The sequence below is a fragment of the Oncorhynchus mykiss genome, chromosome 7 (assembly GCF_057628025.1).
Source record: "Oncorhynchus mykiss isolate SJ-2025 chromosome 7, ASM5762802v1, whole genome shotgun sequence".
Classification (NCBI taxonomy): domain Eukaryota; kingdom Metazoa; phylum Chordata; class Actinopteri; order Salmoniformes; family Salmonidae; genus Oncorhynchus; species Oncorhynchus mykiss.
In genome coordinates, this window is record NC_143028.1 from 56,242,501 (window position 1) to 56,260,000 (window position 17,500).

The 17,500-nt window shown below is 46.4% G+C and overlaps 1 protein-coding gene and 1 long non-coding RNA gene across 3 annotated transcripts in view; one reads left to right on the top strand and one right to left on the bottom strand.

The window, feature by feature from the left end:
- Positions 1 to 17,500, top strand: part of LOC149982603 (uncharacterized) — a 179,789-nt gene that overhangs the window by 139,554 nt on the left and 22,735 nt on the right. The gene's annotated exons all lie outside the window — the stretch shown is intronic.
- Positions 1 to 17,500, bottom strand: part of LOC110528991 (SLIT-ROBO Rho GTPase-activating protein 3) — a 120,619-nt gene that overhangs the window by 49,374 nt on the left and 53,745 nt on the right. For both annotated transcript variants that reach the window (XM_036983710.2, XM_036983709.2), the window contains exons 3-4: positions 8,991 to 9,153; positions 4,909 to 4,971 (exon numbers count right to left, since the gene is read on the bottom strand). In XM_036983710.2, the coding sequence (XP_036839605.2) occupies positions 4,909 to 4,971; positions 8,991 to 9,153 (226 nt within the window). The remainder of the gene's footprint in view (positions 1 to 4,908; positions 4,972 to 8,990; positions 9,154 to 17,500) is intronic.

Consider the following 17,500-nt stretch of genomic DNA (forward strand, 5'->3'; position numbering starts at 1 on the left):
AGCACAGCACAGACAGCACAGAACAGTGGGTCTAACCCTCAGACAGACAGATAGCACAGCACAGACAGCACAGAACAGTGGGTCTAACCCTCAGACAGACAGATAGCACAGCACAGACAGCACAGAACAGTGGGTCTAACCCTCAGACAGACAGATAGCACAGCACAGACAGCACAGAACAGTGGGTCTAACCCTCAGACAGACAGATAGCACAGCACAGACAGCACAGAACAGTGGGTCTAACCCTCAGACAGACAGATAGCACAGCACAGACAGCACAGAACAGTGGGTCTAACCCTCAGACAGACAGATAGCACAGCACAGACAGCACAGAACAGTGGGTCTAACCCTCAGACAGATAGCACAGCACAGCACAGACAGCACAGAACAGTGGGTTTAACCGTCAGACAGACAGATAGCACAGCACAGACAGCACAGAACAGTGGGTCTAACCCTCAGACAGACAGATAGCACAGCACAGACAGCACAGAACAGTGGGTCTAACCCTCAGACAGACAGATAGCACAGCACAGACAGCACAGAACAGTGGGTCTAACCATCAGACAGACAGAGACAGACCGACAGCACAGAACAGTGGGTCTAACCCTCAGACAGACAGAGACAGACCGACAACACAGAACAGTGGGTCTAACCCTCAGACAGACAGAGACAGACCAACAACACAGAACAGTGGGTCTAACCCTCAGACAGACAGATAGCACAGCACAGACAGCACAGAACAGTGGGTCTAACCCTCAGACAGACAGATAGCACAGCACAGACAGCACAGAACAGTGGGTCTAACCCTCAGACAGACAGATAGCACAGCACAGACAGCACAGAACAGTGGGTCTAACCCTCAGACAGACAGATAGCACAGCACAGACAGCACAGAACAGTGGGTCTAACCCTCAGACAGACAGATAGCACAGCACAGACAGCACAGAACAGTGGGTCTAACCCTCAGACAGACAGATAGCACAGCACAGACAGCACAGAACAGTGGGTCTAACCCTCAGACAGATAGCACAGCACAGCACAGACAGCACAGAACAGTGGGTTTAACCGTCAGACAGACAGATAGCACAGCACAGACAGCACAGAACAGTGGGTCTAACCCTCAGACAGACAGATAGCACAGCACAGACAGCACAGAACAGTGGGTCTAACCCTCAGACAGACAGATAGCACAGCACAGACAGCACAGAACAGTGGGTCTAACCATCAGACAGACAGAGACAGACCGACAGCACAGAACAGTGGGTCTAACCCTCAGACAGACAGAGACAGACCGACAACACAGAACAGTGGGTCTAACCCTCAGACAGACAGAGACAGACCAACAACACAGAACAGTGGGTCTAACCCTCAGACAGACAGAGACAGACCAACAACACAGAACAGTGGGTCTAACCCTCAGACAGACAGAGACAGACCGACAACAGAGAACAGTGGGTCTAACTTTTAGAATTTGAATTTTGTTTACTTTCTGAATTGCCTAGAATTGCAATTTCCACTTAAAGTAAACTGTGGCTGCAGCATTAAAGAGACCTCACTCAACCTGACATGTTGCCACAAATGTGCCACTTTGATATTTTATTCTGTGTTCTATGAGCCTGTGAATTAAAGCCAAATTGTTTTCCTGTAGTTTGTCAACTGGAAAATATGAATGGGCTGTGTGAGGAGACCTGTCACAATAAACATGTCCAGTATGGATAACAATTACCAGTTACAGGAGCACCCGGAATGAAACGGGAGAGAGATGGAGAAACTGGGCCTGTTGCAACACTGACACGGTCTGTATCAGACTGTTCTGCTCATCTCAGACCCAGGTTGGAGACTGAGAGAGCATATCATCTCCATCATTTCCATCATTTGTTTAAACAAACATACTACCAGGGTGTTGTGCTGCTGCATTCATTAGACAAACAGCCTCTAGTGGGACAGAGTTAAATAACAAATGAACCAAGTGAACTGCAGCATGACTTTTTGTTCCTGTGCTGTCTGGATCAGCACAGCCAGGTGAGTAATTGACTCTGAGATCCACTAAAGAGATTGCAGGTCTTTGCTCTCATTTCTCATTTCTCATTTCAGATTCACTAGATATAATTCAAGCCACGGGCATCAAGCCTCGCGCCCTCAAATCAATATCTGTCTCAGCGGCAGCAGATACTTTTAACAATGTTTGAACAATAGCTGAAGCCCAACACTCTTAAATCACTCCCCTCTGTGTTAGTGCATGTGAAAGGCATTCACACGGGATTTCTGCAATTCTACTTCTGACTAAATACATTGTTGTTCGCAGTCCATAAGATCTGTCATCTGATTACCAATTAGCCAATAGCGTCAAATGTTCTAGGAGCTAAATTGCTGCATTTGTTTTTTGCCGCCCGATGTTTTTCAACTGCAATTTTATACGGAGAAAAACTATAACGATAGTGGAAACCATAATCTTCATTATCATCGCCATCATCAGAGTCTTTCGGGAAAAAGTCACTGCTGTAGGTTTTTGATTAGTTTGATTTTTGATTGGCCACCACATGATGCAGATGGGGCTTGAAGACGAGAGGGGTCATTTGAGAGCCTCTCCCCGTTATCATAAAACATTATCACGGCTATTCTATTCTACCAACATATTTAGCCAAGCCATGGCTGGGCTGGGCCTAGCTGTTGAAGAGGAGGGGGAGCAGGATAATAATGATCTATTCAACTGTCTGCTCCCGGATGCATTTGGACTCTTCTGGCTGTGACCTTGAAAAGCACACCACTGCTGGAGCGACCCCCCTGAGCCTTACCCCACACAGGGTAGTGGCTTGGACACCAGCCGCTTAAGAGGAAAAACAATCTCGTCTCATTCATAAACATACCATCTGTCTGTGCTCGTGGGGAAAGCCTGGCAGACTCAAGGGCAGACAGAGGTGCTGCTGATGGAGCTGTGAGCTCTCATATTCTTTCCTTTAGTATGCAGGGGGTGCTGAGTACATGTGTAGGGTGAGAGTAGATGCGTTAGTGTAGACTAGAGAGTGTGATTGGACATGGAGCTTTAGAAATGATCGGTCAATAAAATATAGTCTGCAGTGGAGAGAATGCACGAGTTTATTTACTGAAACGTATACCACATTTAGACAGATACTAATTGACTTGGTATGAAAAAGACCAATGTCATTATTATGCAGTCATACACTGAGTATACAAAACATTAAGAATCAAATCAAACTTTATTTGTCACATAAAAGTGTAGCCCTTACCGCAAAATGTTTACTTACAAGCCCTTAACCAACAGTGTAGACCTTACCGCAAAATGTTTACTTACAAGCCCTTAACCAACAGTGTAGACCTTACCGCAAAATGTTTACTTACAAGCCCTTAACCAACAGTGCAGTTCAAGAAGAGTTAAGAAAATATTCACCAAGTAAAGTAAAACGTTCTAAAAAGTAACACAAAATAACAATAACGAGGATATATACACCTGCTCTTCCCATGACATGAACTGACCAGATGAATCCAGCTGAAATGTATGATTGATGTCATAAAACCACTTCAAATCGGTGTAGATTTTTAATTTAATTTCATTGACAGATGAATTGTGTATGTGTGCTATTCAGAGGGTGAATGGACAAGACAAACTACGTAAGTGTCTTTGAATGGGGTATGGTAGTACAGTAGGTTCCAGTCACACCGGTTTGACTCAACAGTTTCCCCGTGTGCATCAAGGATGGTCCACCACCCAATGAACATCCAGCCAACTTGACAGCTGTGGGAAGCATTGGAGTCACCATGGGCCAGCATCCCTGTGGAACGCTTTCGACATCTTGTAGAGTTCATGCCCCAACGAATTGAGGCTGTTCTGAAGGCAAAAGGCAGGGGGTGCAACTCAATATTAGGAAGGTGTTCTTAATGTTTTGTCTCTCAGTGTATATCTCTCTCAGTGTATATTTTACTTAACTGGGTAAGGGCTATAGTGCATTACAGGTGAAAGTCTGTCTTTGGTCCTTTGGCCTTGATCTTGTTTGATGATGGTTCTGTTTCATGTTAAAAATAGTCACCTATTTGTAGCTCACTATAACCCCCTTTCTTTTCACGCTGTTGTGGAAGACATGTCCTTTGATAGGCTATCACTCATGACATCAGATGAATAACTCATCCAGTCTGCTGTACTTAGGGGGTAGCTAGAGGACTGCTGAAGTTGCCTGGAGCCACTCCAGACATGGGAGAGCTATAGGCGGGCACAAGCACAGTGTCACACAGCCCTTCATTTCTCCCTGGTAACAATGGAACGTTTATAGAAGAGTTAATAAAGCACAGAGAGAAGCCCTGATGGACACAAAGATGCAGTAGATGGTAGAGCAAATGGTGGTTAAAGAGTGTACATTGTTATTACTGTGGGCCCAGCCACTGGCATCAGAACAGCCTGCAATGTGGATGTGATTTGAGCTGCAGCCTGCAGCTGGCCGACTTGGAGAGAAATGCAATGTTCCATTCCATCATCATAACAATCACCCTCCTCCTCCTCCTTATCATCCCCTCCATCTGAGCTAAACACTGCAGTTGGAGAGAGAGAGAGACAGAGAGAGAGAGCGAGAGAAAGAGAGTGAGACAGAGAGAAAGAGAGAGACAGAGAGAGAGACAGAGAGAGAGAAAGAGAGCAAGACAGAGAGAAAAGAGAGAGAGAGACAGAGAGAGAGACAGAGAGAGAGAAAGACACAGAGACAGAGAGAGAGACAGCTAGGAGCACTAGCCTCATCACATTGCTCTCTGTAGAGGCCTTGATACTGGCTGTGTCTGGATGAAGGGATGCATCAAGAGGGATGGATTCAGACAGGGGGGAGAAGATTGGTTTTGTTGTACTCACAGTGTAGAGTTAGTTTGATTCTGACAGGGGGAGGAGATTGGTTTTGTTGTACTCACAGTGTAGAGTTCGTTTGTCACTTTCACCAGCTCCTCATGCATCTGAATCCCAATGTCCTTACTCTGAAAAACAAGGGGTTGGAAAACAGTTAGGGCCAATGCACATCAATCAATGTACTGTCATTTATTAACAAATAGCTAAAATTGCGATGAATATCCTGTACCAACAAACTGATAGGCAAAGTTTTTCAGTGTGTGGGTGGTGATGAGACACTGTCTGGACCGATTTGAATCTTGACAGCACTTTAAGAAGGTGTACAGTACAGAGAGAGACACCCTGAGAATGAGCATAGAGTATAAAGATGTGATGGATGGACAGAAACATACATCATTGCAAAAGAGAGACTTCCAGCCAGACCAGCCAGTGGAACACAATCAACCACTAGTAGTGAATTAACTACTTCCCCTCTGGCCTCGCTCTCTCTGTCTGAAGAGTGCTGGAGTTCCATCCCTCTCCGTGGGCTATGTTTAGCCTCTGATGTTTATGTGCTGATTGTTAAAGCTGCTGTTTAGTTGTGGTGCTTGATGAGTAAATGTCCCATCCCTCACCTCATAAACGGCCACTTCTGGTCTGTACTGAGTGGATGGGGAAACACCCCTATCAGCAGTTATAGTGTTACCAATTACTTGCCTATATGATGTGGTCACACACAATCATGCAGTTCATTGAGGTCTTTCCATTTCTCATGCAAGTAGATGACATCAGTAATGACTTGAGCTGAGAAAAGGCACAATGAGCTGTTTCATCTTTCCCTGGTGTCAACCAATGTCCAGACTGTCATTCTGTCATGTCATGAACAGTGTTGTTTTTCAAAAGGAGCCTTGAGAAATATGCTGTAACTGATGGAAACTTGACGTGTCAATGACATTGAGTTCTTCTAACAGCTTTCAAGATGGACCAGGACTCTGAGTCATGTGTTTTTATTAGGTACACCACCCCGTTCACGAAAATGGTTCACTCCTACAGACGGTGAGTGACGTGGCCATGGCAGACTGGCACTGAAGCATTCAGTTACTGTTGGATTGAACGTTAGAATGGGCAAAACGAGTGACCTAAGTGACTTGATCGTCTGTGCCAGATACTGTTCCAGTATCTCAGAAACGGCCTGCTTCCTTTTCACGTACGACAGTGTCTAGGGTTTTACAGAGAATGGTGCGACTAACAAAAACATCCAGTCAGCGGCAGTCCTGTGGGTGAAAACAGCTCATTGATGAGAGGTCGAAGGAGAATGGCAAGAATCATGCATGCTAACAGGCGGGCCACAAACAGACAAATAACGAAGCAGTACAACAGTGGTGGGTGTGCAGAACGGCATCTCGGAACGCCAACTCGTCGGTCCTTGTCACGGACGGGCTACTGCCACAGACGACCACACCGGGTTCCACTCCTATCAGCTAAAAACAAGAAGAAGCTGCTCCAGTGATCACCAACACTGGACAATTGAGGAGTGTAAACACATTGCCTGGTCCGACAAATCCATGCTGATGGCAGAGTCAGGATTTGGTGTAAGCAGCGTGAGTCCATGATGCCATCCTGTCTGGAGTCAACGCTACAGGTTGGTGGTGTAACGGTGTGGGGAATGTTTTCCTGGCACACTGCAGCATTTACAGCCATCCCACACAACCTAGCTAGTGATGATGAGACTGGGAACACACCTGGTATTGTGGGAGCTCAGTGAGAGAAGGTCATTGCTAGTATGGCTGTACGTGTGACAGAAAGCAATCTGTTCCTAGATTGAGACTACAGGGGTGTGTGAATCCACCCACACCACACATTACTGTATTCACAGAAAACGAAGTAGGCACACAAAGGAAATAACACCTTTACTAACTTCACAGAAGTATGACTGACTAACCTTTTCTCAGAAAAGTTTTTCTAGAGCAGAGACCATGAGTAATTACTCTCTAAAACTCTATCTCACGCCTAACAGTATCTTTCATTACTACCCTCACACATATATAGGACATTTCACACTCTCATATTGTCCCCAAAGCCTCCACTGTCTAAGAGTCCCTACTGTTCCAGACCCTAGCTTTGTGTATATTGAAACTGATATATGGTCCCTATACGTCCATGTCTGCTAGGATTTATGGTTCTGCCTGCTAAGGTGGCCCTCTGTGGACATAAATCATAGTGGAGGGTAATACTGTGGGATCGATAGTCAGCAGCGCTGCTACTCTCTGACTCTACAGCACAGAGCCAAGCACCAGGACTAATCTCTAAACACACACAGGCCTCACACACACACACACACACACACGCACATGCACATAAGCTTGCACGCAGGCACACACACACCCTTTTCATACTTGAACGCACATCATCTATTTTTGTATGGGATTCGCCAAACAGGTTTAACCATAACAACCAAGCCCTAACATACGCAGGCTGACGACGAGTATAAATTGGAACGTGAAATCAATCACGGAGGGAGGGGCTCATAGCAGCAGGAGGGGCCAGCTGAGATGGAATTTTCTGAGCTTTGGACAATACTGGTGTCTCTCTCCACCCTTTAAAATATACTGAGAAAAGATGGAGAGAAAGAAGTAGCCAAATTGTTATTTTACCTTCATCATCAGACCTCCCAGGGAGTACAGTCGTGGCCAAAAGTTTTGAGAATGACACAAATATGAATTTCCACAAAGTTTGCTGCTTCAGTGTCTTTAGACATTTTTGTCAGATGTTACTACGGAATACTGAAGTATAATTACAAGCATTTCATAAGTGTCAAAGGCTTTTATTGACAATTACATGAAGTTGATGCAAAGAGTCAATATTTGCAGTGTTGACCCTTCTTTTTCAAGACCTCTGCAATCTCCCCTGGCATGCTGTCAATTAACTTCTGGGCCACATCCTGACTGACGGCAGCCCATTCTTGCATAATCAATGCTTGGAGTTTGTCAGAATATGTGGGTTTTTGTTTGTCCACCCGCCTCTTGAGGATTGACCTCAAGTTCTCAATGGGATTAAGGTCTGGGGAGTTTCCTGGCCATGGACCCAAAATATATGTTTTGTTCCCCGAGCCACTTAGTTATCACTTTTGCCATATGGCAAGGTGCTCCATCATGCTGGAAAAGGCATTGTTCATCACCAAACTGTTCCTGGATGGTTGGGTGAAGTTGCTCTCAGAGGATGTGTTGGTACCATTCTTTATTCATGGATGCTTTACTGTTGGCATGACACAGGACTGATGGTAGAGCTCACCTTGTCTTCTCCAGACAAGCTTTTTTCCGGATGCCCCAATCAATTGGAAAGGGGATTCATCAGAGAAAATGACTTTAGCCCAGTCCTCAGCAGTCCAATCCCTGTACCTTTTCCAGAATATCAGTCGGTCCCTGATGTTTTTCCTGGAGAGAAGTGGCTTCTTTGCGGCCATTCTTGACGCCAGGCCAGCCTCCAAAAGTCTTCGCCTCGCTGTGTGTGCAGCTACACTTACACCTGCCTGCTGCCATTCCACAGACGGAGGTATATAATGTGCTGACACACAGGTCACATGGAACTGACGGAGGTATACAATGTGCTGACTGACACACAGGTCACATGGAACAGACGGAGGTATATAATGTGCTGACACACAGGTCACATGGAACTGACGGAGGTATACAATGTGCTGACTGACACACAGGTCACATGGAACCGACGGAGGTATATAATGTGCTGACACACAGGTCACATGGAACCGACAGAGGTATATAATGTGCTGACACACAGGTCAGCTGGTAATGTAGCTGCTCAAAAAACAGCACTGCTCACAGTCTCACTGTAACCTACCATCAATCTGTACACCGAAGTTGGAGTACGGAAAGGATGAAGGCAAATAGCTTTCTTTCAGACTCATTTCAAAAGGCCTGGTTTGAAAGCTGGTTTGAATGCGGTTCTAACCAAAAGAAACCAATGAGGCCTGGTATTAATTGTGTATGATCACGACATGCTGTCCATTACTGCTAAGCAAACTCACACAAAAAGCCAGAGCTCTTTTGTATCTTTGCCTCTGACCACATTGGCACTGGTGAAAAGGAAAGGTGTAAACAGAGGGACAGACAGACGGACGGACAGAGGGATGACTGACGTATTAACTGACCTTCTTGAAGAGGCGGATGACGTCCTCGCTGATCTGGGCGAGGCGGACGATAACGTTGTTGGTATAGATGTCATTGAGGGTGGCGTGGTCCCTGCTCTCTCTCCTGGTCTGGTTCAGTACCAGGTACCAGCAGTTCACACTGGACAGCAGGTGCTGGTCCTTCCTGAACACAACACAGAGAGGAGGTGACGTTAGAGGGATTAGTAATGCGTGTTAATGTAACATACAGCACATACATGCCATTTGTCTCTGCTTTTATCATTTCAATATTTATAAGGCCTACTATCTGATTAGGGTGTCTATTCAACAGACAACAGACCAAAAGTGATGGTCAGAGCAAATCTCTGAACTCCCGCAGAAGGTTGATGACTTGCCATTAAGTTAAGCATAGCCCATCCCCAGTAAATGTGAGTGAGTACGTTGCCCACGGTTGCTCTGGGTTGACAACACCCACACGTGCATTGTGTTTTTCTCTTTGACAGCTTTTGTTGGAAAAGCTGAGGGCTACTAAATGAGGGCTACTAAATGAGGGCTACTAAGGCTGATTGCTGTTCACACTAAACAATACAGCTGCTGCGTGATCCCATTGTTGGCTGACTGCAGAGACAACCACAGTGACATTACACATCACAGCCCTCTCTCTCGGCCTGTCTCTCCCGACTTTCTCTCCATCTCTCTACCTCTCTCCCACCAACCCTATCTCTCTTCCTCTCTCCATCCTTCCCTCCCTCACTCCCCCTCTCTATCTCGATCAATCTACAGTGATGGCACTAGGCCAGAACAGACGCCATGAGTTTATCTTGCAGCGCTCCAGTCTGACAAGGCATCGATTGTTTAATTCCTTAACGCTGGTAACCATAATGACCCTGAGAGGCATGGGCTCTGACTGAAGTCTCTCTCTCTCTCTCTCTCTCTCTCTCTCTCTCTCTCTCTCTCTCTCTCTCTCTCTCTCTCTCTCTCTCTCTCTCTCTCTCTCTCTCTCTCTCTCTCTCTCTCTCTCTCTCTCTCTCTCTCTCTCTCTCTCTCTCTCTCTCTCTCTCTCTCTCTCTCTCTCTCTCTCTCTCTCTCTCTCTCTCTCTCTCTCTCTCTCTCTCTCTCTCTCTGTCTCTCTGGGAGTGATTGGTGCATGCTGGGAATTGTTTGAGTGAAGGAGTGCGTGTGTTGTGGAGAGTTAGATATTCACAACTTTCTTTCGGTTTGCTATTTCTTGGTGGCATTTTTTTGGTTTTCTTCTGCGCATGTGTGGTAGAATTAAGTTTTTTGTTTTTCGTATCGAAATTACCCTGATTTTGGCGGGGATGGCAGCCCGAATGGGGATGCCGTCCCTGTCACTTCGGCATGGCTTTAGGTGTGTTACTGAAGCTACTGTCACGGTGGAGGAGTTTCTGGTCGCCGTAGGAGAGAAGGTAGGCTATGAGAATATTGCTTATGCATCCCGGATGAATAAAGCTGTGGTGGTATTTCTTAAAGAAGAGTGTCTGGTTGATCGGATGGTTGAGCATGGTGTAATTCTTAAAGGAATGTTTATTCAAGTTACGCCGCTTTTTTCTCCGTCAACAAGGGTAACAATTTCAAATGTACCACCGTTTATTCCAAATGAGCTGTTGGAGCGCGAGTTATTGCGCTTTGGGAAGTTCGCCAGTTCAATTAAGGTTGTTCCGTTGGGTTGCAAACACCCGGGGTTGAAACAGGTCATGTCATTTCGGCGACAGGTGTTTATGTTTTTGGATTCACCGGAGCAGACTTTAGAGTTATCGTTTAAAGTCAAGTATGACAATAGATTGTATATGGCTTATGCTAGTACGGGTAGTCAACAGTGTTTTGAGTGTGGGGATGTTGGTCATAAGCGACATGCTTGCCCGAAAAGGGAGAAGGCCGAGGGAGGGGCGCAGGTGGTCATCGTAACGCCTGGGCCCACTGATGTAGTGAGAGGTGGGCCGACAGCGGCAGAGCAGCCACAAGCACCTGGTGCTGAGGAACAAGTTATCCGTGTTGAGGGCACGGGGTTGCAACTTGTATTAGAGGGAAATGTTATGCTACAGAAAAGTATTGTTGTAGAAGGTAAGGATGTATCTGAAGAGCCAGTTCCTCAGACTGGTGAGCAGGTGCCCAGTATGAGTGCTGGGGTAAAGGAGGGGGTTCATGTGGAGCTAGGCTCCCAGGTAGTGGAGGAGATGCCCATTGTGAGTAACGGGGTACAGGACGGGATTCATGTGGAGCTAGGCTCCCAGGTAGCGGAGGAGATGCCCACTACGAGTGCTGGGGTTCATGTAGAGCTAGGCTCCCAGGTAGTGGAGGAGATGCACACTACGAGTGATGAGGTTCAGGAGGGTTTTCATGTGGAGCTAGGCTCCCAGGTAGTGGAGGAGATGCCCACTACGAGTGCTGGGGTTCATGTAGAGCTAGGCTCCCAGGTAGTGGAGGAGATGCCCACTACGAGTAATGAGGTACAGGAGGGTTTTCATGTGGAGCTAAGCTCCAAGGTAGTAGAGGAGATGCCCACTACGAGTGCTGGGGTTCATGTGGAGCTAGGCTCCCAGTTAGTGGAGGAGATGCCCACTATGAGTAGTGATGTTCAGGTGGGGCTAGTCTCCCAGGTAGTGGAGGAGATGCCTGGTATGAGTGATGAGGTGCAAGTGGGGAGTGTTGAAAGGGATGTGGTAGAGGGGAGTCAGTTGTCTGTGGTCTCAGCTGAGGATCAGGAGAATGATATGGATATCTCTTTAGATATTACAACTGCTGGCGAGGACTCAGTCTATGATCTAGAGGAGGTAAATGAGTTTTTGGATCAGACTTTTGGGAAATCTGTCAAATTGGCAGATTATTTTGATGTTGATAAGTTTGTGAGGTCAGCTGTGATGTTACAGAAGACGGTGGGGTTAGACCAATTGAGTGAGAAGAAGCGGTTTCGCTTGAGGAAATTTATTACTGCTGTTTCAGCAGCAAAAGGTGGTGGGAAACGTGGTCAGGTTAAGAGAAGAAAGAAAAATAATGATGATGATCATGCTTCATAGGGTGTCTTTTTTCTCGTTGGTTTCTCTGTGGTTTCTTCTGCTTTTCTTTTCTCTTTTCTATATGGAGGTACTTAAGGGTAGGTTCTCTCAATATGAATGGGGGAAGGGACAGGAATAAGAGGGCTTGGGTATTAGAAGTAATAAAACAGAAAAGGCTTAATGTAGTTTTCGTACAGGAGACACACAGTGATGAGGAAAATGAGGTTGACTGGGGTATGTGGTGGGAGGGGCAGCATGTACTCAGTCATGGTACTAATTTCAGTGCTGGGGTGGCAATCTTTTTTTCCTCAGGTTTAGGGGTGACTGTGGTATCTACAACAGAGATTGTCAAGGGTCGGGTTTTATTGGTCAAGGTGGATGTTATGGGGTTTCTGTTTGTTTTTTTGAATGTTTATGCTCCGAATGAGGGTACAGAGCGTATTGCTATGTTTGATAAAATAAAGGAAACCTTAAGACAGTGTGATCAAGAGGGGTGTATGGTTTTAGGGGGTGACTGGAACTGTACAGTGGATTTTACTGTTGATCGCACCGCTGAAGAACCTCACCTGCGGTCAGCCACTTACCTGTCTGGCCTATTAACTGAGTTTGAGCTTTCTGATGTGTGGAGAGTAAGGAATGCAAAAGTTAGGCAGTACACATGGCTAAAAATTAATGAAGGTCGTGTCAGTGCAGCGAGGTTAGACAGGTTGTATGTATCTGATCACTACTGTAGTAGGGTTGGAAAGTGTGCCATTACTCCTGTGGGTTTCTCTGATCATCATATTGTTACTGTTGATATTCACTTCCTGTCCACGACGGTCATCGCCTTACTGGTATTTTAATGTTAAATTGTTACATGATGTCATGTTTTGTGACAGGTTTTTGTTGTTTTGGGAAAAATGGAGGGGTATAAAAGGGAATTTGGAGTCCTTGAGACAATGGTGGGAGGTTGGGAAGGCCCAAATACGAGTTTTTTGTCAACAGTATACTGCTCTGTCTCAAATTGAGGTTAAAGAGACTATCAAGGCCCTTGAACAGGACATTAAATCTACTGAATTGAAGCTGCTCACTCAGAACGACCCTGGACTAGTCATGAACTTACAGGACAAGGGACATGAACTGAGGTCGTTTCTGCATGAAAGAGTGAAGGGTGCCTTGATTAGGTCTCGTTTCGCTTCCCTCAAGGATATGGATGCTCCTAGCGCTTTTTTTTTCAACCTAGGACAGTCGAAATTTCAACGCAAACAGATGGTCTGCCTTCGTCTCCCTGATGGGAAGGTGACCACGAATGATATTGAAATGCGTCAACATGCCGTGGATTTTTACTCATCCCTTTATAAGGCGGAGGATTGTGACTCTTTATGTACTGAACAGTTGTTACACGGTCTTCCTCAATTGGGACCTGAGCAGAGAGTCGCATTGGACGCTGATATTACACTGCAAGAGCTGTCCACAGCAGTTATGCAGCTCTCAACAGGCCGAGCCCCTGGTATCGATGGTTTACCATCTGAGTTTTATAAGCACTTTTGGGGGTCTATTGGGGAGGATTTTTATGAAGTGCTGTGTGAATCTTTTCATGAGGGTTCTCTTCCTGTATCCTGTCAACGTGCGGTGCTTTCACTGTTGCCAAAAAAGGGGGATTTGGCTCTCATAAAAAATTGGAGACCTGTTGCCTTGCTGTGCGCAGAATACAAAATTGTTTCTAAATGTCTCTCAAACAGGTTGAAAGAGTATCTGGGATTGTTGATCCACAAGGACCAGTCCTACTGTGTACCTGATCGCTCTATTGTTGACAACTTGTTTCTGATAAGAGATGTTTTAGACATTTGTAAACTGTCTGATGTAAATGTGGGTTTACTTTCGTTGGATCAGGAGAAGGCTTTTGATCGTGTGGACCACCAGTACTTGTTTAAAACAATGAAAGCCTTTGGGTTTGGGGATGTTTTTCTGTCTTGGGTGAATTTACTGTATGCTGGAGCCTCGTGTATGGTGAAGGTTGGTGGTGGTTTGAGTTGCCCCATCCCTGTTGAAAGGGGCATCAGGCAGGGATGCCCAATTTCAGGGCAGTTATATAGTCTGGCGATTGAACCAATGCTTTGTTTTTTAAGAGCGAAGCTTACTGGTTTCTCTGTGCCAGGTGTAATGAAGGGTCCCACGATAGCACTGTCTGCGTATGCAGATGACGTGATCGTTTTTATTACAGGGGGTGAGGATGTTAAGGTTCTCTCAAACACTTTAAAGGTGTATGAGGGGGCCTCCTCAGCTAGAGTCAATTGGGGAAAGAGTGAAGCGCTGTGGGCAGGTCAGCTTCAGATGGGGTCTGCTCCACGGTTACCAGGGGGGCTTCAGTGGGGCAGAGATGGAATGAAGACTTTGGGAGTTTTTCTAGGCTCCGATGTCTTTCAGAAAAATAACTGGGAGGGTGTAGTGGAGAAAGTGTGTGCCAGACTGTCAAGGTGGAAATGGGTGTTGCCCCAGCTGTCCTATAGGGGACGGGTCCTGGTAGCTAATAATCTTGCTGCTTCTACCCTGTGGCACAGACTAATGATTTTACAGCCACCAAAGGGTCTGATACAAGAGCTCCAGAGGACCCTTGTCAATTTCTTCTGGTCTGGACAACACTGGATCAAAGCTGCAGCCCTGTATCTGCCACTGCACGAGGGTGGGCAAGGCCTGATGGACATTTCCTCTAGGATCACGGCTTTCCGGCTCCAAGCAGCCCAGAGATTGTTGTACAGAGACTGTTCTAGCTGGGTCGAAACAGCTTTTTGAAGAGCCTCTTTTTCATAACACTGCCATCCAGTCCCGTGTTCTGGGTTCAGCTAGTCTACGTTCATGCCTATTAGGCGTGGGGTGTACCAAGCTGGGTCATCTGATGTGGAGCAGGAGCAGATTGGAGGAGCTGAGAGAAAGAGCGGGGATCCGATCATCTCGCCTACTGAGGAAGGTCGTCGATGAGGTCTGCGACTCCTTGCCAGTGCTTCATCTGCAGTATGTGACTGACATTTCCAATTCTGATCGGTGGAAGGAGAGTCTGGATTATGTGTTCCCTGCACTGATTGTTAGTGCTGCGATGGGGGCATTTGAGGAGGACGCGGGATGCTGCTTTCCTTCGATACCCCAGAGCTGGGGGAGTTCAAGGAGGTGGGAAAGAAGGCTATGTACAGAACATGTGTGAAGGTGTCCCATGCCTCTTCCCTGGAAGGGGTAAAATCGATGAGGTGGGCGGATGTGCTTGGTCCAGGTGCTTCTCCAAAAGGCTGTATATGGGGCATTATATAAACTGCCTATTGATAAGAGGACAGCTGACCTCCAATGGAGGATAATACATGGAGCTATAGCCACCAACATGCATCTGGTACACCTGGACCCTACTGTTGGGGAGGGGTGTCCATTCTGTGCTGAGGATGAATCTCTGGCACATCTGTTTTTACTGTGTCCCAGGTTGGTTGGGATGATTGAACTGATCACTGATTGGTTCTCAACGTTGGGAGAGGTTTTCTCTTCCCAACTGTATATATTTGGGCCAAAGTACAGGTTCAGTCAAAAGGGTGTAGTTGTGTTGCTTAATTTTGTGTTAGGGGCAGCAAAATTAGCGATATGGAAGACCCGAAAGAACAGCATTCGGGGACAGGGGTCTGTGGATGTGGTGGGAATGCTGGAGGGAATGTTGGCAGCGAGACTAAGGGTTGAGTTTGCCTATTATAAACTTGTCAACAATATTGATCTGTTTTTGAGTATATGGGGTATTCAGAGGCTGTTGTGTTTAGTTACTGTGGAGGAGGAATTGGAGTTGTGTTTTTAATTGATGTGTAACTGTGGTTTTGTATGAGTATTTATTGTGTGGTGGGCCCCCAGACCCAATAAAGAGTATTTAAAACTCTCTCTCTCTCTCTCTCTCTCTCTCTCACACACACACACACACACACACACACACACACACACACCCCTGTCCCTCCGTCTAAACCCTATCTCAACATTAATCAATCAACAAACTCTGGGGAAAAGGACAAAGAGGAGAGAGGGGTCTGAGGCAGAGTGAGAGAGATAGCAGGATAGGGTTTCACTGAGCCGGGGTGAAAACTGCACATGTAATTACTGCAAAGAAACGGGATGAGCGCTAACATCAAAGGCTCCCCTCTACAGAGAGCTTCCGCAATATTAATCACTTCTAATGAAGCTGATATCTGTCTGTTCCAGAGTGCTGCTACCATTATTCTCCCACTTACCCCCACAGCAAGACACCACAATGTACACAGTTGACATACAGTCATATGGTTCTACCACAGCCATACATACTGACAGTCTATGACTGGTGAGATGCTAATGCAGGTCAACTCAGCTGAGCCAAGATTAATCTCACCATTTGAGGAAGAGGAAGAAGGATGCTTGCTGTGAAGAAGAAGTTGGGCAGAGAATCATATTATACTTTGAAAGCAAGAATTCAGACTTCTGCATTTGAAAAGGTCTGATTGAGCATTGTCCATCTGATCACGGTTTAAAAATGACTTTTACAGGGGGACTTTGTCAGGGAAGCAAGTCAAACACGTTGATTTGGAATAGAGAGGAATCGGAGAAGTAATAGTCCAATAAACCCAAATTACAGTATGGGCCAGTCCAATAATCAAGAGGTCACTAGTAATAATGGGACGATTAAATTGAACTTTGCGTTGCTATGGCAAAGGGATTAACAGTCTCAGATAGACTAGACATTAGGCCTGTAGGTGACTCTCTAACCACAATACAAACTCACTGGGGTGAAACATGTTCTCCTTGTCTTCTGGGATGGCCTATTTTCTGTCTCGGCACCTTATTATGTCATCACCTTATTCTCAACCAGTTCTGGTTGAGTCACCTATCTGGCTACGAGAGCTGCAGCTCCTCGCTGTATAATTGGTGTTTGTGGATGAGGCCTGAGATGCTTAATCACAACCAGGCTCACAAACACACACTTCTCTCTCTCTCCACACTCCCAGTCTCTCTCTCTCCCCACTCCCAGTCTCTCTCTCTCCCCACTCCCAGTCTCTCTCTCTCCCCACTCCCAGTCTCTCTCTCTCCCCACTCCCAGTCTCTCTCTCCCCACTCCCAGTCTCTCTCTCTCTCTCCCCACTCCCACTCTCTCTCTCTCTATCCCCACTCCCACTCTCTCTCTCTCCCCACTCCCAGTCTCTCTCTCTCCCCACTCCCAGTCTCTCTCTCTCCACACTCCCACTCCCAGTCTCTCTCTCTCCCCACTCCCAGTCTCTCTCTCTCTCCCCACTCCCAGTCTCTTTCTCTCCCCACTCCCAGTCTCTCTCTCTCCCCACTCCCAGTCTCTCTCTCTCCCCACTCACAGTCTCTCTCACACCCCACTCCCAGTCTCTCTCACTCCCAGTCTCTGTCACTCCCTCTCAATTCAATTCAATTCAAGGGATTTATTGGCATGGGAAACACATGTTAACATTGCCAAAGCAAGTCCCTAGCCATCCAAACAACAAGGCTCTATTTACAGGGCTCCCTGTCTGTAGTATTGCACTC